Genomic DNA, 27,724 nt, shown 5'->3' on the forward strand with positions numbered 1-27,724 from the left:
GGCATCACGTGATATCTCCTGTCACCTGACTGCAGTGACATCACAGGGCCTTTAGCTGGATGGGAAGTAGCCGCTATCAATACAAAAGGTATACACTCCTGTCCTCCCTGTGTAGTTCACTCTTGGCAATGTCTTTTACTCTGTCATTTTGTGTGCACACGTGCACATGCTTTGTATATATTCCTGTGTGTATGCCTTTCACAGGCTGGGTGTGTCTGTTTGCCAGTTTCAGATTGTGTGTAAATGCTTGTCTCTAGTTGTGTGCTTGTATATCTATCTCAGGCTGTATGTGTATATACACTTTTAGGCTGTGGATGCTTACTGTGTGTGTACTTGTCTGCCTCAGTCTGTATGTGTATATCTGTCTTAAGCTTTGTATGCAGATGTATGTTCCAGGATGTGTGTGTTTGTGTTGGTCTTGATGTGTATAAATGTCTGACTTACCTCAGGCTGCTTGTATATAGGCTTGTCTCAAGTTGTGTGTGTATAGTGCTGTAAGTGTATATATAAAAAGTGTATATGGCTTGTCTCAGGCAGAGTGTATATGCCTGTTTCAGGCTGTGTGTTTAAAAATCTGACAGATGCTGAGCGTGTTTATGTCAGTCTTGGGGCTTGTGTATATATGCCCATCTCAGGCTATGTGTGTTATGCAAGTCTTAGGCTTTGTGTGTCTATGTCTCTCTCCGGCTATGCATGATAAAGTGGCTACACATTACTTACTTCTGGTGTTTGGAAACCTCTGAAAAACAAGCTTCACAACTGACTAGATACAGGGGTAGGCAACCTTTTAGCAGCACTGTGCCGATATAGGATTGTGATGTCCCGTAGCGTGCCGGTCCTATTTTTTTAAATTGAGGTGTGTATGTTGCCGTATTCTGCTTGTGTTATTTATACGGTAATTGCTTTGTATTCGTGAATATTTGTGCGTATATGAGCTATTATATTGTGTATGTTCAGGAGTAGTGTGTTGTATCGTGTATGATACATATGAATGGGGGCTGCTTGTGAAATTGTGTGTGTGGATGGATATGTCACGTTGTGTCTTTGGTAGTGTGTGTATGTGTGGGGGCTGTTTGGGGTATTGCATGTGAGAGACTGCATGTGGGGTTGTGTGCATGTATGTGGATTGTTAGCAGGTTAAGTTTCTGCGGATTGTGTGTATGTTTGTAGGCTGTTTGTATTATTTGTATGAGGGGAGGGTTATTGTGCATTTCTGTGTATATTTAGCAGTGTGTGTGGCTTCCAAGGGTTCCAGTGGGGACCAGGCTGGCCAGGTACAGGTCGAGGACAGGAGCTGCAACAGCAGCTGCAGGCTGCTATACTACAGTGTGGATTCCCATTCACAAGTGCTGGGAGGAAGTGATCTGAGATCACTTACTCTATGTGCTGCAATGCATAAATTGAGGATTGTCCTTCACCACCTTTTTGTATTAGCAGGTATCTGACGTTTCACTGGGACTCCTGATAGGCCAGAGCCTGTTTGGCTCTAGCAGCCTTGAGTGCCGTGCAAAGACACCTTGAGTGCCGTGCATGGCACTAGTGCCGTGCATGGCTCTAGTGCCGTGCATGGCACTAGTGCCGTAGGTTGCCTACCAATGGACTAGAATATCCGAATGCTCTGTAGTTGGCGTTTATAACTTTTATCCTGAAGTATGTAGTGTCTAATTTTATACTAACCCAACGTGATTGTTGACTACAAAATTAATAAAAGGAATGGAACATTATCTTTAAAGAAAGATTAAGAAATTTAAACCTCTTTAGTTTAGAAAACTGTAGCCTCAGAGGGGATTAGATAACATTATACAAATATATCCGTGGCCAATACATTGTCTGGAAATCTATTCACAAACAGGAGTATACATAGGTAACCAGGTGATGTGTTTAGCCTGGAAGAAAGAGGACTTAGTCTAAGGCTTAAATTTGTGTGTATGCCTCTGTTGGTGTGTGTTTTTATGTCTCTCTTAGTGTGTGCGCACGTGTGTGTCAGAGAGTCTTTCTGTGTGTGTCCGTCAGAGAGTGTGTGTCTGTTTAGGGCCCCCCTCCGATCACATAAGAGGTGTTTTTTACTCACATCCATAGCTGAGATCATTAATCATTATGATCTCAGCTTAGCCTATGCTTAGCTAAAGGAAAGCATTGGGAGGATATTGCGCATGATCTCTATGGGTAAAATTCAGCGCCTCCATGGAGAAGCTGAACATAGGTGCTGCACACAGGACTCCCTAGTGGCCGTCTGAGTGACTGTCACTAGAGGACTTACCGTATATTTGAGTACAAGCCGAGTTTTTCGGCACATTTTTTGTGCTGAAAAAGCCCCCCTCGGCTTATACTCGAGTCAAGGTCTGTATTATGGCAACTTACATTGCCATAATACAGACCAGGCCTGCCGGGCTCATTACTGTTGGGGGCCGGGAGCAAGCTGTTACTTACCTGTGCTTCACCTCCGTTCCGTTCAGTTCCCTGTGTAAATGATGTGGTTTGCGTGCCGCGCGGAGCGCGAAATTTACACAGGAAGCGGAGCGGAGCTGAGCTGAGCTGAACGGAACGGAGGTGAACTGAGCTGCTGCACAGGTAACAGCTTGCTCCCGGCCCCCCTCCTGCACAGCCCATGCCACTAGACCACCAGGGATTGAGATAGCCCCCCTCCCTGGCCAGGCAACAAGCAGGGAGGGGGGACAAATACAAATATTAAAATATTAACAATATTAAAATAATAAAATATTAAAATAAAAAATGCCTTCCCCCTACCAGTTTACACACTCTGCATCATACACACACACACTCTGCATTATATACACACACTCTGCATTCACACATTCTGCCTTATATACACACACTGCATTCACACACACACACACTGCATTATATACACACACTGCATTCACACAAACACACACTCTGCATTAGATACACACACTGCATTCATTATATACACACACACTGCATTCACACAAACACACACATTCTACATTCATTATATACACACGCACTACACACAAAGACACACACTCTGCATTCATTATATACACACATAACACACAATAACACACACACTCTGCATTCATTATATACACACACTGTAAATAAATATTAAATTAATGTAATATTTTTGGGATCGAATTTTATTTAGAAATTTACCAGTAGCTGCTGCATTTCCCACCCTAGGCTTATACTCGAGTCAATACGTTTTCCCAGCTTTTTGTGGTAAAATTAGGGGCCTCGGCTTATACTCCAGTATATACGGTACTACAATATAAACACTGTCTTTTCTCTGAAAATGTAGCGTTTACACTGAAAAGACTACAGGAACAGGCTATAGGTACAAGAACAACTACATTAATTTGTAGTGGTTCTGTTGACCACAGTGTCCCTTTAACAAATGCATATTTCTTTTGTAAATTCAACTTTGCTAATTGGAAAAAAAACTGGCTACTAACTTTTTTTTAGCTGACTCCTAACTTTTTTATCTGGCTCCTAGATTCCAAACAAATTTGTCAAGCCCACTGTAGCGGGACCTGGGTAACCCGGCTGGTTATCCCCTTTCTTAATAATAGGTCAGACCCATTTCACCCAGTAACTGGACGGCACACAGTTCCAGGGTACAACTTTTGACAATCTTTATTTGGGCACACCATTTTTTATGCACAGACCCTAGCAGGGGGTCTCCATCCAACACAACACAATCCCAGGCAGGAGGGGGCTGGATGACAGATAACCATCTCCCGCTCTGGGAGATACTAACAGGACACAGGGACACACATTACATACGGGGGGGCAGGGGGACTTTGGGGCTCGGCACCCCGGGACGAAAAGCGGATACAGGGTTAAAACGTATATCGATAAATAGCCCCGGGTCCCACCTGGGATCCCTGCAAAAAGTGGGGCGATCGGATGTACAGAGCCCGAGATATCAGCATCCAAAGTCTGGGTCTCAAGGCTCTGTACATCCCCGAAATTAGTTCCAGGGAGTTGCTTGGTTTAGTCCGGCGAATTCAAACTTCGCGCCAATCAGATAAAAGTTAAAAGTATGGGAAAAACAGTAAAATTTGGTGCTACTATCACCTAGTGTGAATCACTCAACCACACAAAATAAAGTGCACAAAAAAGTAGAATTGGTGAGAGTACTCAATACATGCAATTTTATCTTTTTACCAGTACTGTCCTTGATATGTATCTAAAACAATAAAACATAAAAGAGAAGAGACATAGGGTAATATTGTCTTGGATAAATAAATGACCTTGATTAAAAGGTAACACTCACATGGTTCTGAGTCACTTATAAAAGCTGACTCAGACTATGAACTTGTATAGGAGATGAAAAATCTTTAAGTTGGACGTCTTGTATTGCTGTAGATAATATAGATGAGTTGTCCCTGGATGTGTTGTATCAATTATTCCAGGATGCAAAATCAAAATAAAATTATTTATTTGATATAAACTCAAATATATAAAATGTAAATGCAAGATAAAAATTGTCCATAAGAAATACCACGACGCGTTTCGGCAGGAAAGCCTTTCTCAAGTGGTGCTGTGTGTTCATCTCCGATGTCTCCTTACATGCTTTGAAAAGATTGGCGCCCTTTTTCGCGGCGTTCGTATTCGTTTTCTTCCGCTTTCGTCATCTAAAAGCGTCCGACGTGTCTCGCACGTCATGACGTCATTCCGGCGCTGTATACCGGAAATATTGTCGGCGACATTTTTAAAAAGGCTTTACAATGTCTTGTTTGCCAGTCCTTAACAGTTACATTTATTTCAACACGAAGGAATAAAAACATTTAGTATAAAACCTTCTAAAAAGTGAAAAGCAGAGGGGAAGGAAAAAATATATCATTAGATTAGGGGGAAATAGCTCTACAACTTATATAGACATTTAAATTCTTATAAATCCTTTTACTATGTTTATAAAATAACTTAAAAAACTGTTTAATTCATAAAATGATAGTTATATGAATAAAAGCTCACATAAAATTGCTGCATTATACAATTAATAAATATTTTTATATATATGAGTTTACTTCAGAGTCTACATTTAGACCATATGGAGACAAAGTTTCCATGTTAAAAATCCATTTCATTTCAGTTTTGTTAAGGAGGTTCTCTATGTCCCCTCCAATGTACTTTAACAGCCTCTATCCCCATAAATTCAATACCATCTGTATTGCCTCCATGAGCTTCTAAAAAATGTTTAGACACACTGTGTAGGGTATATTTTCTATTTATATTCTATATATGTTCCCTAATTCTAATTGTAAGTGGTCTGGATGTTCTCCCAATATATTGATACCCACAGGGGCACGTGTTCATATAGATTACATTTCTAGAATTACAGGTTAGGAACGATTTTATGTCAAACTCCTTTTTGTTATTAAATGAATAAAATTTACTAACATTTGTATTTTTAGACTTTCTTAGAGTGCAGCCTCTACAAGTCCCACAATAATAAAAGCCATTTTCTTTTTTAAACATAGTTAAAAATTGTGATGCTGAGCGTAAACCCAGTTTGAATGGGCGCTCCTTCTCCCGTTGGTCAGCATGGACTTCCACGCAACCGGGGGGGCCGGCAGCTGTGAGACCGACTCATAGCTCCAGAGATTCCCTACTGGCGCACGTCCCTCTCTCCGTTGGATACCCCCACTCAGGTGTCCGATCCGCCGGAGAGAGTGTTCGCCTGGGCAGCTACGAGCCTAGCCTCATAGCTCCCAGGTTTGGGTGTAAAGAGTGATCATAGCTCCGTTAGGAGCAGGTAGGGCGATCCTCGACTCGGGGATTGAAGACAGTGCGCGCAGGCCGATCCGCGATCCGGGTGTTCCCCTAATGCTCCCCCTGGTGGGCGGTTGGTGATACAAACCGGCGGCCACCCAGGGGAAGCACGCGCCGCTTGTTCCCTTGCGGTCTGCATTTTCACACCACGCTAACATTCTAACTAAACTTTCTAAATGGTGTATCAGGGTGGTCCGGCGCATGGGACTCCGTGCGCTGGAGCGCCCCGGTGTGGTTAAAAGGTATTTTGCAGGATTTAAGGGGAAAATTACAAAGGGGGAGCACGTATTCCAGGAGGGCACATCCACACGTAGAAAAAGGGCAAGTCACAGTTAGGCAGCGGTCCCGCCACAACCAGCCCATATTTTCGTTTAGTTTCTGCAATTGGGGCTCACACCAGGGTATTTACCGCGAGGCTGACAAGGCATTTAGCTTGGGCGGCACTTTCTTGGGGGCAGCAAGAAAAGCCGCTCCCAATCGCCCTGGCAAATGCCTTGCCAGCCTCTTGTCCTAGGAGGCCCAGGAGCTGGCCGGCTGGCCACCTCAGGACTCCCTGAGTTTGGCAGTGGCGGCACTTTCCGGGCTGGCGGTGAGGGATCCTCCTGTTCAGCTCCCTCCCGCACACCGCATTGATGCCGGAGCCGGAATATGACATCACTCTGGCCCCGGCATCACTACGCGGAACAGGAGGATCAGTGCTCCCTCGCGGACTGCAGTGACCGGCCGACCGCCTAGCAGCCCCACTGGACCCCAGGGAAAGCGAGAATCCACCGCAGCACTTCCAAAGGTAGGGAGGCTAGCGGATTGATTTTTTTTTTTTAAATGTGAGTTTGTGTCTGTTAGTGAGTGTGTGTGTGTCTGTTAGTGTGTGTGTCTGTTAGGGAGTGTGTTACTATGTGTGTGTCTGTTAGGGAGTGTGTTACTATGTGTGTGTGTCTGTTAGTGAGTATGTTACAATGTGTTTGTGTGTTAGTGTGTATGCGTGTCTTTTAGTGAGTGTGTATGCGTGTCTGTTATTTAGTGTGTATGCGTGTGTGTCTGTTAGTGAGTGTGTTAGTGTGTATGCTTGTCTGTTAGTGAGTGTGTTGGTGTGTGTCTGTTAGTGAGTATGTTAGTGTGTGTGTGTCTGTTACAGAGTGTGTTAGTGTGTGTCTGTTACTGAGTGTGTATGCATGTCTGTCAGTGAGTGTGCTTCTGTTAGTGTTTGTGCATGTCTGTTAGTAAGTGTGTGTGTGTCTGTTAGAGTGTGTTAGTGTGTGTGCATGTCTGTTAGTGAGAGTGTGTGCATGTCTGTTAGTGAGAGTGTGTGCATGTCTGTTAATGAGAGTGTGTGCATGTCTGTTAGTGAGAGTGTGTGCATGTCTGTTAGTGAGAGTGTGTGCATGTCTGTTAGTGAGAGTGTGTGCATGTCTGTTAGTGAGAGTGTGTGCATGTCTGTTAGTGAGAGTGTGTGCATGTCTGTTAGTGAGAGTGTGTGCATGTCTGTTAGTGAGAGTGTGTGCATGTCTGTTAGTGAGAGTGTGTGCATGTCTGTTAGTGAGAGTGTGTGCGTGTCTGTTAGTGAGTGTGTATGCGTGTCTATTAGTGAGTGTGTATGATGTCTGTTTGCTAGTGTATGTGTGTCTGTCAGTAAATGTGTGTGTCTGACACTGAGTGTATATGTGTCGGTCAAGTGAGTGTGTATGTGTATTTAGAAGGTGGGGGGGAGCGGTGCCTCAGTTTTGTCATGCCAAGGGCAGCACAAAACCAGGATACACCACTGGCTCACATACAAAATATATAGTCTTACTGGAGTAAATGTAAGGTTTGTATCAAGCCAAAAAGGGGTGTTCTTTGTGATTTTATATATATCTTGCAGAATTCCTGTTGAGAGATTGATTCAGCAAAGACACATTCAACACTCTGCTTCTACATATTGCAGAGCAGTTTCTTGTTTTGTGAATCTAACTTTCTTTTTATTGTTTCATTCAATAAATCTTTCATTTTTAAATATGCATTCTAATTTATTTCAACTATGTATGGGGAACATAATCTTCAGTTGATCCAGTTTTCTTAACATGTGTATGAGTTGTATATCTGTGTGTGTGAGTCAGTCTTTGTGTTTATACATAAAGGTCTGCAAGTGGTACCATAGAAGAATAAAATAACTATGTACCAAAGATTTACAAGTTTGACAACAAAATTATACTTTGAACTTTAAATTACTTATTGTATAAAATAAAGAAATCAATGTATTGAAAATGGCCTGCTTTTAATTAAATGCAGAGCTTATTTTTATTCCCTGTAAGGCCCAGTCACAAATCATGCTTTGAAATAAAAAGATGCTGCTTCAGCCCCATATATGGCAACTTCTTATCCAAAATAAACTCAATTAGTCTACAGTACTTTGGAAGACTGATTGTTAAAATCCTTTCTGCCTGTCAAGTTCCCTTCGAAATAGCGCACTTCCTATTTTAAAGGGACACTATAGTCACCAAAACAACTTTAGCTTAATGAAGCAGTCTTGGTGTATAGAACATACCTGCAGCCTCCCTGCTAAATTCTCTGCCATTTAGGAGTTAAATCACTTTGTTTGCGAACCCTAGTCACACCTCCCTGCATGTGACTTGCACAGCCTTCCTAAACACTTCCTGTAAAGAATCATCTAAAGTTCATCCTTCCTTTATTGCAAGTTCTGTTTAATGTAGATTTTCATATCCCCTGCTATGTCAATAGCTTGCTAGACCCTGCAAGAGCCTCCTGTATGTGATTTCAAAGTTCAATTTACAGAGCAAGAGATACAATTGTTTAAGGTAAATTACATCTGATTGAAAAGGAAACAAGATTTCTTTCACACATGCTGTGTCAATCATAGCCAGGAGAGGTGTGTCAAGGGCTGCATAAACAGAAACAAAATGATTTAACTCCTAAATGGCAGTAAATTGAGCAGTAAAACCTGAGAGGCATGATCTATACACTAAAACTGCTTCATTCAGCTGAAGTTGTTTAAGTGAATAGTGTCCCTTTAACCTTTGCCAATGTTATGCCTCTGAATGTTGATTATTTTATAAGAGGTCTGTATTGTAAGCTGTGCCATCTTTTGCTAAACATTGTAAAGCTGTGTTACTGTTTCCTTAATGTTGTAAAACTTTGCCCCTGATGGCTGAATTTTGCAAGTGCCACTAATTGCTGAGTATTGTTACACTTCAATAATTTATGAATATTGTAAGATGGTACATCATGAGCTGTGCCACTGTTTGGTGAGTCATACAGGCTGTGTCACTGACAGCTGAATAAGTAAGGCTTGAGCTATTGTTTGCAGAATTGTCTGTGCTATTGTTTGGCAAATATGGTAACACTAATGACTGAATATTGTAAGCTGTACCATTGGAGGCTGAATATTCCTAGGTTGTGCCACTGATGGCTGTAAAATTGATGCTGCATATGGTAAGGATGTGATACAGTTTTCAGACATTGTAAGATGTTCCACTGTTTGCTGAACATCATAAAACTGTGCCTCTGATTATTGAATATTGTTAGGTTTATTGAACATAGAAACATAGAATGTGACGGCAGATAAGAACCATTCGGCCCATCTAGTCTGCCCAGTTTTCTAAATACCGTATATACTCGAGTATAAGCCGAGTTGGGGTTTTTCAGCCCAAAAAATGGGCTGAAAAACCCCAACTCGGCTTATACTCGAGTCAAGGTCTGTATTATGGCAATTTGCATTGCCATAATACAGACTGGGGGAGAGGGGGGCTGGCAGAGCTGTAACTTACCTGTTCTGCAGCTCCTGTCAGCTCTATCCTCCTCCGCGCCGTCCGTTCAGCACCTCGGTCAGCTCCCAGTGTAAATCTCGCGGCTCTCGGCTCTCGCGAGACTTACAGTGTGAGCTGATAGAAGGAGCTGCACGGACGGCGCAGAGGAGGAGAGAGCTGACAGGAGCTGCAGAACAGGTAAGTTACAGCTCTGCCAGCCCCCCTCTCCCCCCCACTGAACTGCCACTGGACCACCAGGGAAGGAGAGCCCCCCTCCCTGCCATGTATCAAGCAGGGAGGGGGGACGAAAAATAAATAAAAATATAAATAAAATAAGAAATAATAATAAAAAATAATAATAATAATAATAATAATAATAAAAAAGGGGGTATAAGGACCACTGTGGGAGGGGGGGGGGGTATAAGGACCACTATGGGAGGGAGGGGGGGGATAAGGACCACTATGGGAGGGAGGGGGGGATAAGGACCACTATGGGAGGGAGGGGGGGGGGATAAGGACCACTATGGAAGGGAGGGGGGGATAAGGACCACTATCGGAGGGAGGGGGTGGGATAAGGACCACTATGGGAGGGAGGGGGGGGAGAAAAGGAACACTATGGGAGGGAGGGGGGGATAAGGACCACTATGGGAGGGAGGGAGGGAGGGGGGGGATAAGGACCACTATGGGAGGGAGGGGGGGATAAGGACCACTATGGGAGGGGGGGGGGATAAGGACCACTAGGGGAGGGGAGGGGGAAGTAAGGACCACTAGGGGAGGGGAGCTTAAGGACCACTAGGGGAGGGGTGAGTCAGGACCACTGGGGGAGGGGGGTGAAGGAACACGGGGGTGGGGAGGTAAGGACCACTGAGGGAGGAGGAGGGGAGGTCAGGACATATGGGGGGGCAAATATCCTTGCACCGGCCCTGCACACACTGCATTCATACACTGCATTCATACACACACTGCACTCATACACACACACACTGCACTCATACACACACACACTGCACTCATACACACACACTGCACTCACACACACTGCATTCATACACACACACACTGCATTCATACACACACACACTGCATTCATACACACACACACTGCACTCATACACACGCTGCACTCATACACACGCTGCACTCATACACACACACGCTGCACTCATACACACACTGCACTCATACACACACGCTGCACTCATACACACACACGCTGCACTCATACGCACACACTGCATTCATTATACACACACTGTAAATAAATATTCAATTAATATATTTTTTTTAGGATCTAATTTTATTTAGAAATTTACCAGTAGCTGCTGCATTTCCCACCCTAGTCTTATACTCGAGTCAATAAGTTTTCCCAGTTTTTTGGGGAAAAATTAGGGGCCTCGGCTTATATTCGGGTCGGCTTATACTCGAGTATATACGGTACTTTCATTAGTCCCTGGCCTTATCTTATAGTTAGGATAGCCTTATGCCTATCCCACGCATGCTTAAACTCCTTTACTGTGTTAACCTCTACCACTTCAGCTGGAAGGCTATTCCATGCATCCACTACCCTCTCAGTAAAGTAATACTTCCTGATATTATTTTTAAACCTTTGTCCCTCTAATTTAAGACTATGTCCTCTTGTTGTGGTAGTTTTTCTTCTTTTAAATATAGTCTCCTCCTTTACTGTGTTGATTCCCTTTATGTATTTAAATGTTTCTATCATATCCCCCCTGTCTCGTCTTTCCTCCAAGCTATACAGGGAGTCACATCTCACTAGCTGTTGTGTATTTGGGATTAAGTGGGCAAAATGCAATTCAATAAATTGGTGTGTAGGTTTTACTGAGAAAGAGGAGTAGTCAAATTCCAGGGTTGGTCTAGTCTAGTGCCTCACTATCTAAAGCAGGGGCAGTTAACCTGGTCCCTACCGCCCACTAGCTGTGGGTTCTGCAGAAAGCGCGCAGTGGGCCTCGATAGACATGGACCAAGGCCAGCAGGGGAGATCCTTTCATCTCCCCTGCCGGCCCATGCAGAGCCAGCCTTGCTGTAAGCCCTCTTGGGCTGGTGAGGAGATCAAAGATCTCCCTCACCTGCCCACTGGCACTTAGTTCCAGCAAAGGGAGGGAAGAGCCTGGGAGGCTCTGTGTTCCTCCAGTGAGCAGGCTGGTCAGAGCTTTGCTGCACGTTACCATGGCAACGCTCCAATACAGTGCTGTGCTTGCAGGAGAAACTGCAGGCTAAAGTGAACATGCCATCACTGGACCACCAGGGTTTGCAGCATTATGGCCCCCATTGTTAAAAAAAGGTAAGAAGGAGGGAGTTGTAGACATTATGGTAGATTTTCACATCTCACCCACCTACACACAGCATAGACCCTATGCACCCTTTACACACAAACACAAACACACACTACACCCCTCACATACACACACACACACACACACACACAGACTGCCCCCTCACACTCTTCACCACCTCATATGCACTGCCCCCTTCACACACGCACAGCACCCTTCACACACGCACAGCACCCTTCACACACGCACAGCACCCTTCACACACGCACAGCACCCTTCTCACACACACACTGCATTCTTCACACACATACAGCCAGGGTCGCCACCAGGGGTTGACAACCATGACTGCTCGGACCCCACGTGTAGCGGCGGAACTGCCGCCAGTGCAGCTGCACCGGGCGCCTGCATGCTGATGGGGCCCAGCAGGTGGCCCAACCATTTAGGACCACCCGATAGGCCCTATATCTTCAGGGGCCCGGTCAGCGCTGCAGCTGTGTAATAGCGCGACCGGGCCCCTTTAAAAAAGAAAATGCAGCTGACGGCCGGTAGCTTCCTCCCAGCTCACCCCGCGAGGGAGGGAGGAGAGAAAGCCGACTTCCATCAGCCCCAACCACCTTCCTGCAAAGATTTAGAAACAGGAGGGTGGCTGAAAAATGAGCTGTGTGTGTGTATGTTTGCATGTCAGTATGTATATATGTCAGTATGTAGGGATCGACCGATATTGATTTTTTAGAGCTGAAACCGATGCCGATAATCTGTGAACTTTCAGGCTGATAGCCGATAATTTACCGATATTCTGTACATTTACCATTTTGAAAAAATAAACTATTTCTAAATGTAAATGCACAAAATATACATGCCACATGTAGTGGATGCAATGTGTTTAGACAGGGGAGCTGTGTGTGTTTTGTGTAATGTGTGTGTAGTGGATGCAGTGTGTATTTGTGTAGCGTGTATATAATGAATGCAGTGAGTGTAGTGTGTATATAATGAATGCAGAGTGTGTGGTGTGTGGTGTGTAAAGTGAGTGCAGTATGTGGTGTGTGTAAAGTGAATGCAGTGTGTTTGTGTGTGTATATACTGAATGCAGAGTGTGTGTTTGTGCAGTGTGTGTTTAGTGAATGCAGTGTGTGTATATAATGAATGCAGAGCGTGTGTATGTGTTTGTGTACTGTGTTTATATAATGCAGTGTGGGACAACTGCACCGCATCAAAGGTACGATGGACGGGGCCATGTTCCATCAAATCTTGGGTGAGAACCTCCTTCTCTTAGCCAGGGCATTGAAAATGGGTCGTGGATGGGTATTCCAGCAGGACAATGACCCAAAACACACAGCCAAGACAACAAAGGAGTGACTCAAATACTTTTTTCCCCTCACTGTATGCCTGTATGTATGTCAGTATGTGTGTATGTATTTTTGTCTGTATGAATGTATGTCTGTATGCAGGGCCGGCCTGTCAATTGGCCCCAGTGGGGCAGTGGCTCAGCATTTTGCAATCCCTGTACCTTCAAGAAATCTGGAGCAGGGCTCGGGCTGCCTATTTGCACATGTATATAGCATGTATCGCTATATATATGTGCTGTTCCGGGCCCTGCTGGTGTGTATAGTGAAGAGGAAGCCCTGAGAGTAATCTTACAATCCACAGCAGCAGCAGGTATTCTTCTCTCGCAAGCCTAGCTAGTGTTACGAGGGGTTGCCATTGCATGCCGCGTGGAGCGTTGCCATGGCAACTTGTGGTAACGCTCTCGTGGCTTATGAGAGAAGAGTACTTGCTGCTGCTGGGGATGTAAGATCACTCTCAGGGATCCCTCTTCACTGTCCTCCAGCTCCACTGGACCACCATGGAATCATGTATCCCACCTCCCTGCCCACAGGTAAGAAGCAGGGAGAGGGGAGTAAGTTAAAATAAAAAATACACACTGCATCCACTACCCACACACTGCATCCACTTCCATACACACACTCTGTATCCACTATACACACAAACACTGTGCATCCATTATACACACACATGCAATGCAATACACACACACTGCTTTCACTGCACACAGTACACACACTGCATCCACTACACACACTGCATAACATAATGGACGTGAGCGTGGTTTTGTTGGAGGGAGGCAGCATTCCATGCTTTGACCCAGGCAGCACAATGCCTTGGGCCGGCCCTGTCTGTATGCATGGATGTCTGTATGTGTCTGTATGTGTTTGTGTCTGTATATGTGTGTATGTCTGTTTCAGTATGTGTGTGTCAGTATGTATGCCTATATGTGTGTATGTCTGTTAGTAGTACTTGTGTGTATCTGTGTCCTTTTGAATCAGTGTGTGTGTTTGTGTGTGTATTCCTGTGGGTGGGATTTGGAGGCGGGCCTGGGAGTAACACTTATAGTTACAGTCACTCAGACGGCCTCTGGAGTGCATCCTTGGTCAGTGCGGAAAATGCGCAGCACCTACGCTCTGCGTAGCGGCACTGAACGTTCCACCTAGAGATGTATTAATTCAATGCATCTCTATGAGGAGCTGCTGATTGGCGTAGCATGGTGTTTTGCCACTTATGTGCACTAGTCTACAAATGCTTTCCTATGGGAAAGCATTGGATTGGCTGAGATCATCAATATTGATGATCGCAGTTATGGAGTCATGGCCAGCTGCAGTGAGACCAGCACAGCGTGGGGGAAATAGGTAATGAAAAATCTCTTTCCCATGTGATTGAAGGGGGACCGGTCACCTAAATACACGCACTCACTGACAGATACACACACGCATTCACTAACACTCACACACTCACTGACAGACACACACACAAGCACTGTCTGATAGACACACACACACTTACTAACAGACATACACACACAAACACTCACTGATACACACTCAATGACACACATACACACACACACACTAATAGACAAACCCACATGCTGACTGACTAACATACATACACACACAAACTGACACACATACACTCGGCTGACCACCCATATGCACGCCCATGCTCTTTATGAGCCAGCCGACCACCTGCACGCACGCCCATGCTCTTTATGAGCCGACTGCCCGCCTCCACTCATAGGCAGCCAACCGCGGGGGTTGAATGGGCCAGCAAATCCCGGGCGCCAAGACAAAAATCCTAGTCGCCATGACGACCTGGCACCTGGGATTTGTCTAGCCCTGCTCTAAGCACCATGTCCACTGATTTGAAGTGGTCATGGTGCTTGTCTACATGTGCAGTGTTTCATAAGAGTGTACTCAAAGAGTTTAAGATCTCTGTTGATGGTGGTGTAATTCCACCTCTTACATGATCTTCGAGGTGTCATTCCAATCCCAGGTCGCCAGAGGCGGTCTCTGATTAGGCGGTTACCACTCCACACACAGTATCCACCCCACACACAGTATCACCCCCTCACACACACTGTCATGCCCCCCACACACTGTCACCCACAACACTGTTGTGTCACCATACTCCCACACACTGTCAGCCTCCCCAGACAAACTGTTAGCATCCCCACACATTGTCACCTCTCCCTACACTTTTGTCACCCCACTCCCACACTCACATCCACACTCACATTATCCACTCCTAATCCTGTTAATCTCACCCCCTCCAAACTCACCTGCCCTCACTCTTCAACACTCACTGTATTACATTAACCCCCCTTAATCCTGTCACACTCGTCCCTCCTACCATGCCACAGTTGCCCTGACACACTTACCTCCACTCGCCCTGTCACACTCCCTCATCAAACCATGTCATACTCCCTCTCCCTCATTCTCTCTCACACCCCCTTCCCCCCCCTCCCCCCCACCCTGTCCCATTTACTTCCTTCGTCATGTCACGCTCTCCCTGCCACTGGTACCCCTTTACTCTCCTTGTCACAGTCACCAGCTGAAGACATTCATCATACACACACAGTCAGAAAACATAGCTTTGCCATAAACACAATGCACAAAGGCCACAGGCAGACCCCCATACACACAACACACTTCAAGCAGCTACCACATACACATACGGTCCCAGACAAAAAGGCAAACATGCTCACAGAGACATACATTCACACACACAAGGGTACTCTCTGTCAGACACACACTCTCAGGCACATACACAGGTAGATCAGTGTGTATATGTGTGCATGTATTGCAACTCTATTTTTTTCACTTTGGTGTTAGTGGGGCCTCATGTTTGAGTTTCGCCTAAGGCCTCATAAAGTCTAGAGTCGCCTCTGCAGGTCGCCATGGCGATTAGGAATTTTTTCCATGGGTGTTTGTCAGCCTGTTCAGTGCCCAAGGTAGCTGGCTGAGGAAGAATGAAGATGAGTGGCTGACCGGAGGAGAGGAGAGTTGGGACAGGTGGTGAGGAAGTGCTGATCTCTGTGCTCTTCCAGCACTACTCCCTCGCGCATCGGAATATGATGTAACTCCGGCATCACTAAACAGCATGTGAAGAAGCAGAGCAAGATGAACAGGAAGGAGACAGCAACACTACTGGACTGCCTGAAAAGGCAGTGTTTACATTGAAATGCCTGCAGTGACAGCCTATAAACACCAGAACCACTACATTAAGCTGTAGCCGTTCTGGTGACCATAGTGTTCCTGAGTAAGTGTTAACAAGTCTATCTGTTTTTTTTATAATCTTCTTCCTTAGATGTCTGATAGAGAAAGGAAAATGTTTTGTTTACTTTTTATAAAATGTGCTTAATTTGAATGGCTGGTATTATCCACTCTTTATATATTTTTTTCATTCTAGTATCTTTTGATATAATGGCATTCATGAATAGCTCAGACAGCGAGGAGGAAGAAGATTGCAATGAGAGGACATCATTAATAGCATCACAAAGCCCCCCACTTCCATCTTACCAGGATGAAGTACTTTTACCTCCAGGAGCTCAGCCTACAGATTGCAGGGTAACTCATATCAGTTTCAGTAATATAAGCTACTTTGATCTTGTTTCGCTCCTTCCCACAAGACGTTTAAAATTGGATTCTGACCACAGATTCTCACTATAGATCTTAATAAATCTCCCTAGATCAAATGAGGATACTTTGAGGTTTAATGACCTATGTGTAATTAAGAAATATATTTAAGTTTTGAGAACAGCAATTCTGTCAAATATGGTCATTGTTATTTATTAAAGTGTTGTTAGGCAGTCAAACTGAATTTAAAGTGAATTTCGAATCTAATTGTTGGATATATAGAGGAAACCAGCATTAAAGGAACACTATAGTCACTAGAACAACTACAGCTTAATGTAGTTGTTCTGGTAAGTATAGTCAGTCCCTGCAGGCCTCTACATGGAGACACTGAACTTTCCTCAAAGAAATGCACTTATTTATCTCTACAGGGAGTGCAGAATTATTAGGCAAGTTGTATTTTTGAGGATTAATTTTATTATTGAACAACAACCATGTTCTCAATGAACCCAAAAAACTCATTAATATCAAAGCTGAATATTTTTGGAAGTAGTTTTTAGTTTTAGCTATTTTAAGGGATATCTGTGTGTGCAGGTGACTATTACTGTGCATAATTATTAGGCAACTTAACAAAAAACAAATATATACCCATTTCAATTATTTATTTTTACCAGTGAAACCAATATAACATCTCAACATTCACAAATATACATTTCTGACATTCAAAAACAAAACAAAAACAAATCAGTGACCAATATAGCCACCTTTCTTTGCAAGGACACTCAAAAGCCTGCCATCCATGGATTCTGTCAGTGTTTTGATCTGTTCACCATCAACATTGCGTGCAGAAGCAACCACAGCCTCCCAGACACTGTTCAGAGAAGTGTACTGTTTTCCCTCCTTGTAAATCTCACATTTGATGATGGACCACAGGTTCTCAATGGGGTTCAGATCAGGTGAACAAGGAGGCCATGTCATTAGATTTTCTTCTTTTATACCCTTTCTTGCCAGCCACGCTGTGGAGTACTTGGACGCGTGTGATGGAGCATTGTCCTGCATGAAAATCATGTTTTTCTTGAAGGATGCAGACTTCTTCCTGTATCACTGCTTGAAGAAGGTGTCTTCCAGAAACTGGCAGTAGGACTGGGAGTTGAGCTTGACTCCATCCTCAACCCGAAAAGGCCCCACAAGCTCATCTTTGATGATACCAGCCCAAACCAGTACTCCACCTCCACCTTGCTGGCGTCTGAGTGGACTGGAGCTCTCTGCCCTTTACCAATCCAGCCATGGGCCCATCCATCTGGCCCATCAAGACTCACTCTCATTTCATCAGTCCATAAAACCTTAGAAAAATCAGTCTTGAGATATTTCTTGGCCCAGTCTTGACGTTTCAGCTTGTGTGTCTTCTTCAGTGGTGGTCATCTTTCAGCCTTTCTTACCTTGGCCATGTCTCTGAGTATTGCACACCTTGTGCTTTTGGGCACTCCAGTGATGTTGCAGCTCTGAAATATGGCCAAACTGGTGGCAAGTGGCATCTTGGCAGCTGCACGCTTGACTTTTCTCAGTTCATGGGCAGTTATTTTGCGCCTTGGTTTTTCCACACGCTTCTTGCGACCCTGTTGACTATTTTGAATGAAACGCTTGATTGTTCGATGATCACGCTTCAGAAGCTTTGCAATTTTAAGAGTGCTGCATCCCTCTGCAAGATATCTCACTATTTTTGACTTTTCTGAGCCTGTCAAGTCCTTCTTTTGACCCATTTTGCCAAAGGAAAGGAAGTTGCCTAATAATTATGCACACCTGATATAGGGTGTTGATGTCATTAGACCACACCCCTTCTCATTACAGAGATGCACATCACCTAATATGCTTAATTGGTAGTAGGCTTTCGAGCCTATACAGCTTGGAGTAAGACAACATGCATAAAGAGGATGATGTGGTCAAAATACTCATTTGCCTAATAATTCTGCACTCCCTGTAGATGAATCAGAGATGCTGACTGGCCAGGGAGGGGTTTGGCTCCATCCCCCTCGGCCTGCCTCCTTAGTTCAGATCATCACTTCTGATGATGTCAGCCAAGGAGGCAGATCAGGGGCAGAGCCAGCACCAGCAGACTATATAGAACATGCCCCTGCAGCCTCACTGCTCAATCCTCTGCCATTTAGGAGTTAAATCCCTTTGTTTATGAACCCTAGTCACACCTCCCTGCATGTGACTTGCACAGCCTTCCATAAACACTTTCTGTAAAGAGAGCCCTATTTAGGCTTTCTTTATTGCAAGTTCTGTTTAATTAAGATTTTCTTATCCACTGCTATGTTAATAGCTTGCTAGACCCTGCAAGAGCCTCCTGTATGTGATTAAAGTTCAATTTAGAGATTGAGATACAATTATGTAAGGTAAATTACATCTGTTTGAAAGTGAAACCAGTTTTTTTTTCATGCAGGCTCTGTCAATCATAGCCAGGGGAGGTGTGGCTAGGGCTGCATAAACAGAAACAAAGTGATTTAACCCCTTAAGGACCGCTGACGGTTCAGGACCGTCAGCGGTAAAACGTGCGTTTGGACCGCTGACGGTCCTGAACCGTCATAACGGTTTTGGGCAACTTACCTGATCGCCGTCGGTCCCACGGCGGCGATCAGCTCTCCTCCCGGTCCAGGGGGACTGCCTGTCTGCCCGGGCAGTCCCCCCTCGGCAGATCAGGACCCCACGGCCATGTGATCACTCGATCACATGACCGCAATAGGTGTCCATGTGTCTGCCTGCAGGGGGACTGTCTGTGCTGACAGGCAGTCTCCCTGCAAGTGAAAAATCACAAATAAAGTTTAAAAAAAATAGCAATCAGTGTAAAAAAAATAATAATATGTGTATATATATATATATGATATATATACATGTATTATATCTATATATACCTATATATAATATATGTATATATATCATATATAAAATGTCGCACTAAGTGTATTTATATATACGTATATTAATATAAAAATACACTTATATTTAAATTACACACGAATATATACAATATATATAATAACTATATATATGGTATATATATATTATTATAAAATACAAATAATATATTAATAAAAATAAATAACAAAAAATAAAAATAATTTTTAATAATTAAAAAAAAATTATATATATATATTCAATTTTATTCTAACAGTATTTAGATATTGATATATATATATTTATATCAAAATACACTTAGAATGTAATGATATATATATCTATGTATAAATAAATAAATAAAAATAATACGAAATATACATATGTCCACATACAAAATTACATCAATAATTTCATAAATATACACGTAGACGTCAAATATATAAATATGTATATATATGAAAATTCTACGTGCATATTTATGTCATATTTTTACCTAATTAAGTAATTTTAATGATTGCAATTTGAGGGACCTGCCTGCCAACCCAGGCCAAAAGTCCAGATAATTTAATTTGCTAGCACTGTGCTTAACCCTGTAACTTTCTATGACACCCTAAATCCTGTACATGGGGGTACTGTTTTACTCGGGAGACTTCGCTGAACACAAATATTAGTGTTTCAAAACAGTAAAACATATCACAGCGATGATATTGTCAGTGAAAGTGAAGTTTTTTGCATTTTTCACACACAAACAGCTCTTTCACTGAGGATATTATTGCTGTGATATATTTTACTGTTCTGATACACTAATATTTGTGTTCAGCGAAGTCTCCTGAGTATACCAGTACCCCACATGTAGAGGTTTTATAGTGTTTGTGAAAGTTACAGGGTCAAATATAAGGCTTGATTTTACTTTTTTTTTTTTTTTATTGAAATTTGTCAGATTGGTTAGGTTGCCTTTGAGAGCGTATGGTAGCCAAGGAATGAGAATTAGCCCCATGATGGCATACCATTTGCAAAAGAAGACAACCCAAGGTATTGCAAATGGGGTATGTTCAGCCTTTTTTAGTAGCCACTTAGTCACAAACACCGGCCAAAGTTAGCGTTTTTTGCATTTTTAACACACAAACAAATATAAATGCTAACTTTGTCTACTTTAAAAAATATGTACATGTTAGGTGTGTTTCGGGGATTTATGACAGATAACGGTGTAACAATGTCACTATTGATACATTTAAAATATATATATATATTGAAACAGCAATTTCCTACTTGTATTTATAGGCCTATAACTTGCAAAAAAAAGCAATAAAGCATGTAAACACTGGGTGTTTTTAAACTCGGGACAAAATTTTTAATCTATTTAGCAGCTTTTTTCATTTGCTTTTGTAGATAAGTAAAAGATTTTTCAAGTAAAAGTCCAAAAACATGTTTTTTTTTTTTTTTTTTCACCATATTTTATTATTTTTTTTAAATACAATATATGACATAATATAAATACTGGTATGTAAAGAAAGCCCTTCTTGTCGTGAAAAAAACAATATATAAACTTGTATGGGAACCGTAAATGAGAGAGCGGAAAATTACAGCTAAACACAAACACCACAAAAGTGTTAAAACTGCTCTGGTCCTTAACGTACAAACATCGCAAAAACAGGCCGGTCCTGAAGGGGTTAAAGGGACACTATAGTCACCTGAACAACTTTAGCTTAACCCCTTAAGGACCGGATTTTTTTTGCGATGTTGTACATTTGCGACCAGGCATCTTTTTGACACTTTTGTGGTGTTTGTGTTTAGCTGTAATTTTCCGCTCTCTCATTTACTGTTCCCATACAATTTATATATTGTTTTTTTCAGGACAAAAGGGGCTTTCTTTACATACCATTATTTATATAATCTCATGTAATTTAATTTTAAAAAAATCAAAAAATATGATGAAAAATTGAAAAAAATACACGTTTTTTGAATTTTATGTGAAAAATCTTTTACTCATCTACAAAAGCGAATGAAAAAAACTGCTAAATAGATTCAAAATGTTGTCCTGAGTTCAAAAATACCCAGTGTTTACATGCTTTTTGCTATTTTTTTGCATGTTATAGGGCTATAAGTACAAGTAGGATATTGCGGTTTCAAAACATACATTTTTAAAATGTATCAATAGTGACATTGTAACACTATTATCTGTCATAAATTGCTAAATAACACCCCACATGTACATATTTTTTTTAAAGTAGACAACCCAGGGTATTCAATATGGGGTATGTCCAGACTTTTTTAGTAGCCACTTAGTCGCAAACACTGGCCAAAGTTAGCATTCATATTTGTTTGTGTGTGAAAAAAGTAAAAAACTAAATTGAACGCTAATTTTGGCCAGTGTTTGTGACTAAGTGGTTACTAAAAAAGACTGGACATAACCCAAGGTTTTGCAAATGGTATTCCATCATGGGGGTAATTCTCATTCTTGGGCTACCATACGCTCTCAAAGGCAACGTAACCAACCTGGCCATTTTCAATGTAAAAATATTTGACCCATATATTTGACCCTGTAACTTTCAAAAACGCTTTAAAACCTGTACATGGGGGGTCCTGTTCTACTCAGGAGACTTTGCTGAACACAAATATTAGTGTTTCAAAACTGGAAAATGTATCACAACAATTATATCATCAGTAAAAGTGCTGTTTGTGTGTGAAAAATGCAAAAAAAAGTCACTTTCACTGACAATATCATCGCTGTGATATGTTTTACTGTTTTGAATCACTAATATTTGTGTTCAGCGAAGTCTCCTGAGTAAAACAGTACCCCCCATGTACAGGTTTTAGGGTGTCGTAGAACGTTACAGGGTAAAATACAGTGATAGCAAATTAAATTCTCTGGACTTTCGGCCTGGGTTGGCAGGCAGGTCCCTTAAATTGCAATCAATAAAATAACTTAATTATGTAAAAATATTACATAAATATGCACGTAGAATTTAAATATATATGCATATTTATATATTTGAAGTCTACGTGTATATTTATATAATTATTTATGTAATTTTGTATATGGACATATGAATAGTTCGCATTCTTTTTATTTATTTATATATACATAGATATATATACAATTTCATTCTAAGTGTATTTTGATATAAATATATATATATTAATATCAAAATACAGTTAGAATAAAATTTCGTATAGATATATAATTTTTTTTAATTTTTATTATTTTTAATTTTTTTAATTTAATTAATTTATTTATTATTCGTATTTTATAATAATATATATACAATATATATAGTTATTATATATATTATATATATACGTGTGTAAATTAATTATAAGTGTATTTTTATATTAATATATGTACATATTAATATAAAAATACACTTAGCATGACATTATATATATGATATATAGACATATATTATATAGGTATAATATATGTCTATATATCATATATATACACATATATAATAATATTTTTTTTTTATTAACTTTCACTTTAAATTTTTCTTTGATTTTACAGTTGCAGGGAGACTGCCTGTCAGCACAGACAGTCCCCCTGCAGGCAGAGACCAGGACACCTATTGTGACCATGTGGTCGCCCTGTTGGGCGATCACATGGCCCCAGGGGTCCTAAACCGCCATGGGGAGACTGTCTGGGCTGCAGGCAGTCTCCCCACACCGGAAGCACTGCCGATCGCTGCCGGGGGAACGACGGCGATCGGGTAAGTACATTTTAAATTTAGGACGGTTCAGGACCGTCGTCGGTCGGCAAGGGAAAAATGCTGATGGCGGTCCTGAACCTTCTAGCGTCCTCAAGGGGTTAATGAAGCAGTTTTGGTGTATAGAAAATGCCCCTGCAGCCTCACTGCTCAATCCTCTGCCATTTAGGAGTTAAATCCCTTTGTTTATGAACCCTAGTCACACCTCCCTGCATGTGACTTGCACAACCTTCCATAAACACTTCCTGTAAAGAGAGCCCAATTTAGGCTTTCTTTATTGCAAGTTCTGTTTAATTAAGATTTTCTTATCCCCTGCTATGTTAATAGCTTGCTAGACCCTGCAAGAGCCTACTGTATGTGATTAAAGTTCAATTTAGAGATTGAGATACAATTATTTAAGGTAAATTACATCTGTTTAAAAGTGAAACCAGTTTTTTTTTTTTTTTTTTTTTTTCATGCAGGCTCTGTCAATCATAGCCAGGGGAGGTGTGGCTAGGGCTGCATAAACAGAAACAAAGTGATTTAACTCCTAAATGACAGTGAATTGAGCAGTGAAATTGCAGGGGAATGATCTAAACACTAAAACTACTTTATTTAGCTAAAGTAATTTAGGTGACTATAGTGTTCCTTTAACTCCTAAATGACAGTGAATTGAGCAGTGAAATTGCAGGGTAATGATCTATGCACTAAACTGCTTTATTTAGCTAAAGTAATTTAGGTGACTATAGTGTTCCTTTAATGTAAGATTACTATATGTAGGGGGGGGGGGGGGGCTGAAATAATGTTTTTAACACTATAGTGTAAGGAATACATGTTTGTGTTCCCGACCCTTTAGTGTTCCTTTAACAACTTTAGGAACTCTGGTTCTTTGTGATTTTCAGGGGCCATTCTATAGATCTATACATATATCTTCAAGTTTGGCTCCCAGGTGTCACACTTTCACGGTTACAGTGCCTCAGTGAGATCTAAGTCACCCTCTCCCTCTTTCCCAATGTTGTTTTTCTCCTTTTATGAGTTATCAGTCTGATTTAAAAATAATCGGAATATACATGGTTTCTATGAGTATCTAGACATATGGACCTTAAGTGTTATTAACAAACAGTCCTGAGTTGCAAGCACAGTGTATGCTGACAAGTGGGAATCAAACAGAACTTGCACATTAATAATAATTTCAGCAAGGCTTCTAATGGTTCTGTAAGTCTAGGATCCAAGCTGACTATAATTGCCTCTATTTCTGTAAATAAAATGGTTTCTAGTATTTAGAATCCTGTCAGTCAGCTGACAGCATCATTTAATAAAAACAATGGTTCTTGAAGAAAATATGCGGACAATCGCAGCTTCTCCAGTGGCATATGACCACCATTGGGTTACCTCACATTTAAAGCCTATTTTATAGTATCATCATCATCATTATTAATTTAATTTTCTAACATTATTGTGACTAATTGTATTTAGAAAAGAGACATCCACATACTGGTATTACAGGCTAGCAAGACACAAAACAAATAATACAGATTTTCTGACAGATAAAATCACTAATTTGTGAATTGTTGGGTATTAAATATTTAAGGTTAAAAGAGCTGAAGTAAAAAAATTATCCAACTTTATGTTTCTAGATTGTTTAATTTGACCTAATATTTGTAATTCCCAAATCTGAAAAAGATGATGATGAATATATTCAAAATAACTAAAACATAGAATGTGACTGCTAATAAGAACCATTCGGCCCATCTAGTCGACCTGATTTTCTAATTACTTTCATTAGTCACTTAAAAAAAAAAAAAAGGGGGAGCAAGCCACCTAAATGGTGGTTTTAACACTATAGGGTCAGAAATATGTTTGTGTTTCTAATCCTATAGTGTTCCTTTAAATATAATCTCCTCCTTTACTGTGTTGATTCCCTTTGTATATTTTTTTTTTTTGTAAATCTCTTTTTTATTGAGGCATAAAGTTATGTGGGTACAGAATGTAAAAAGGGAGACAATAAGGTTTCAAACAATACGGGGGTAATACCATGCAATACATATCATCTCTGTACGGTGTTAGCCTCATTTTTGTAGATATTATGTTCATTGTTTCTTTTCTTTTTGTGTTTTGTTTTTTCAATCAAGACATTTGAAGCTGTGAGACTCGCAGGTCTCCATAATGAATTATATGCAATTTTAAATCAACATTAACAGTTCGGGCACGCAGGCCCACATTGCTGTTGGGTTCGCAAATCACTAATGTCAGTTCAGTCACATTTCTGGTTGGATAAATAGTCAAGTGTGTGTTAGCTGGTGTCTCCCCCAGTGTCTGTGTGGTTTTGGTGTGTTTGGGAGTCAGGTGGAGTGAGCGCCACCATAGCTGTTGGAGCGTAGTTTGTGGGTTACTTTCTTCAGTAGGGGTGTGAGTTAGCTCCTTCCCCTCCTTGTTTTCCTTATTCCCTTACTGTGGTTGGACCCTCCTTTTCTATGTCTGTCCCCCCGAGGGGTTGAGTGAGTTGGTAAGTCCGAAACTTGTTTGGTTCCTTAGATTTCAGGGTTGTATGTAGTGTTGGCTGGGGGTCTACGGTGGCTGGGTAAGCTCTTGTTTAGGGTCTGTCGTTCTCCCTTGTGTTGGTGCGTTCCTGGGGGCTGAGGCAGGAGTGTAGCTAGGTCAACGGGGGGGGGGGAGGTGGGAGGGGGGTGGGTTGAAGGTATGTCGGGTAGAAGAGGGGGATCGGGTGCGTCCTTTGTCCGTCGTCCTCAGTCGTGTTTGTTGTGGGTTGGTCTAGTCTGGCTGTGTCTCAGTGGGCGTTAGTTCTGACGGTCTGTTGGAATCCTTCTTTTGCTGTCTCAAGGATCCAGTGTGTCCAAATGTCTAGGTAGGTCTTATGGGTCTGGTTGGCCGTCATCGTCAGTTCCTCAATTTTCCTAAGGTCTTCCATTTGGCTAAACCATGTCAGTAGCGGGGGTGTTGTAGTTTGCTTCCAGAATTGGGGGAGCACCTGTTTGGCTGTGTTAAGTATTCTAACGGTTATAGATTTTTTGTATTTAGAGTGTGGGACAGTTGTATGGTGTAGGAGCATTGCAGCCGGTTCCAGGGGGGGGGGCGCATCCGAGAACTTCTCCAGGACCTTGTGTATTCCCTCCCAGTATGTTTTGATTTTCTCACAGTCCCACCATATGTGTTTTATGGTTCCCACCTCTTTTTCGCATCTCCAGCATTGGTCAGAGTGGGTTGGGTCAATTTGGTGTAGGAGGTGTGGTGTTTTGTACCATTGTGTTAATAATTTGTATGCTGTCTCTTGAGTTTTACTGTGTGTTGAGCAGTGGTGTGTTAGGTAACAGATGGACTCCCATTCCTTATCCGTGAGTGTGATGCGTAGGGCCGTCTCCCATTTACCCATGTAAAGTGGTGTGTCGGATGGGGTTTCTAGTTGCAGCATGGAGTATAGATAGGATATTCCATGCGGTAGTGGATCTGGGCTTGCGCTGACCGCTTCTATTGTGGTCAGGCCCCTAGTGAGCGCCGGGCCTTGCGGTAGCGTTCGGATAAAGTTAGTTAGCTGGTTGTGTCTGAACCTGTGCATGAATGTCATAGGTGTCTCCCCTAGTAGGGCTGTCAGTGGTTTACATTCACCTGCTTGGAGGATGTGGTGTAGGCGAGGGGTCTCGCCCGGGAGAATGTTGCGAAGTGCTCTCGGGTCTAGTCCCGGGGGGAAGTCGGGATTATATGTAAGGGGCAGAAGGGGGGAGGGGAATGGCGACATGTTGCCGGTCTTGGAGGCTCTCCTCCATACTTTCAAAGTGTGCCATGTGTATATGGACATATCCTTCCCATCCGCTGCCTCCCGGCCCCAGGGTAGTCCGGAGAGCGGTCTGCCCACCTCTGCTTCCTCTACTGTTTTCCAGAGCTTCCCGACGGTATCTTTTGACCACTCCACGATCCGCAGTAGGTGCGCCGCGACGTAGTATCGGTAGAAGTCTGGGAGGGCTATTCCCCCCCTGTCTTTGGGGCGAGTTAGTGTGGTGAATTTCAATCTAGGTCTACCCCCGTTCCAGACGTATTTGGTCATCTCCGATCTAAGGGACCCGAAGAATGTCTTTTGGATCGCTATGGGGATGGCCTGGAGGAGGTAGAGGAGACGTGGGAGGAAGTTCATTTTCAGGACCTGGACCCTTCCCAGCCAGGAGATGTGTGGGAAGGACCACTCTCGCATGTCTCTTTGGAATGATTGTAGTGTGGTCGTGAAATTTTCTTTGTACAAGTCCTCACTATGTCTTGTCAGCCATATCCCTAAGTACCTAATTTTGTGTTCGGCCCATTGGTATGGGAAGCTGTGCCGTAGGGGCTCTGCTTGTGCAGTATTTACACTGACGTTGAGAATGAATGATTTCCCGTGGTTGATTTTTAGGTTTGATATGGTCCCGAATTCCCTTAGTTCTTTCTGCAGGTTTGGA

General features: G+C 42.3%; 1 protein-coding gene across 1 annotated transcript in view; it reads left to right on the forward strand.

The window, feature by feature from the left end:
• LOC134587070 (presenilin-2-like) overlaps positions 1-27,724 on the forward strand; it is a 57,374-nt gene continuing 29,650 nt past the window's right edge. The window contains exons 1-2 of the mRNA XM_063443187.1: positions 1-88; positions 16,535-16,692. Coding sequence (XP_063299257.1) covers positions 16,549-16,692 — 144 coding nt within the window. The 5' untranslated portion in view covers positions 1-88; positions 16,535-16,548. The remainder of the gene's footprint in view (positions 89-16,534; positions 16,693-27,724) is intronic.

Source organism: Pelobates fuscus, chromosome 2 (genome assembly GCF_036172605.1).
Source record: "Pelobates fuscus isolate aPelFus1 chromosome 2, aPelFus1.pri, whole genome shotgun sequence".
Taxonomy (NCBI): domain Eukaryota; kingdom Metazoa; phylum Chordata; class Amphibia; order Anura; family Pelobatidae; genus Pelobates; species Pelobates fuscus.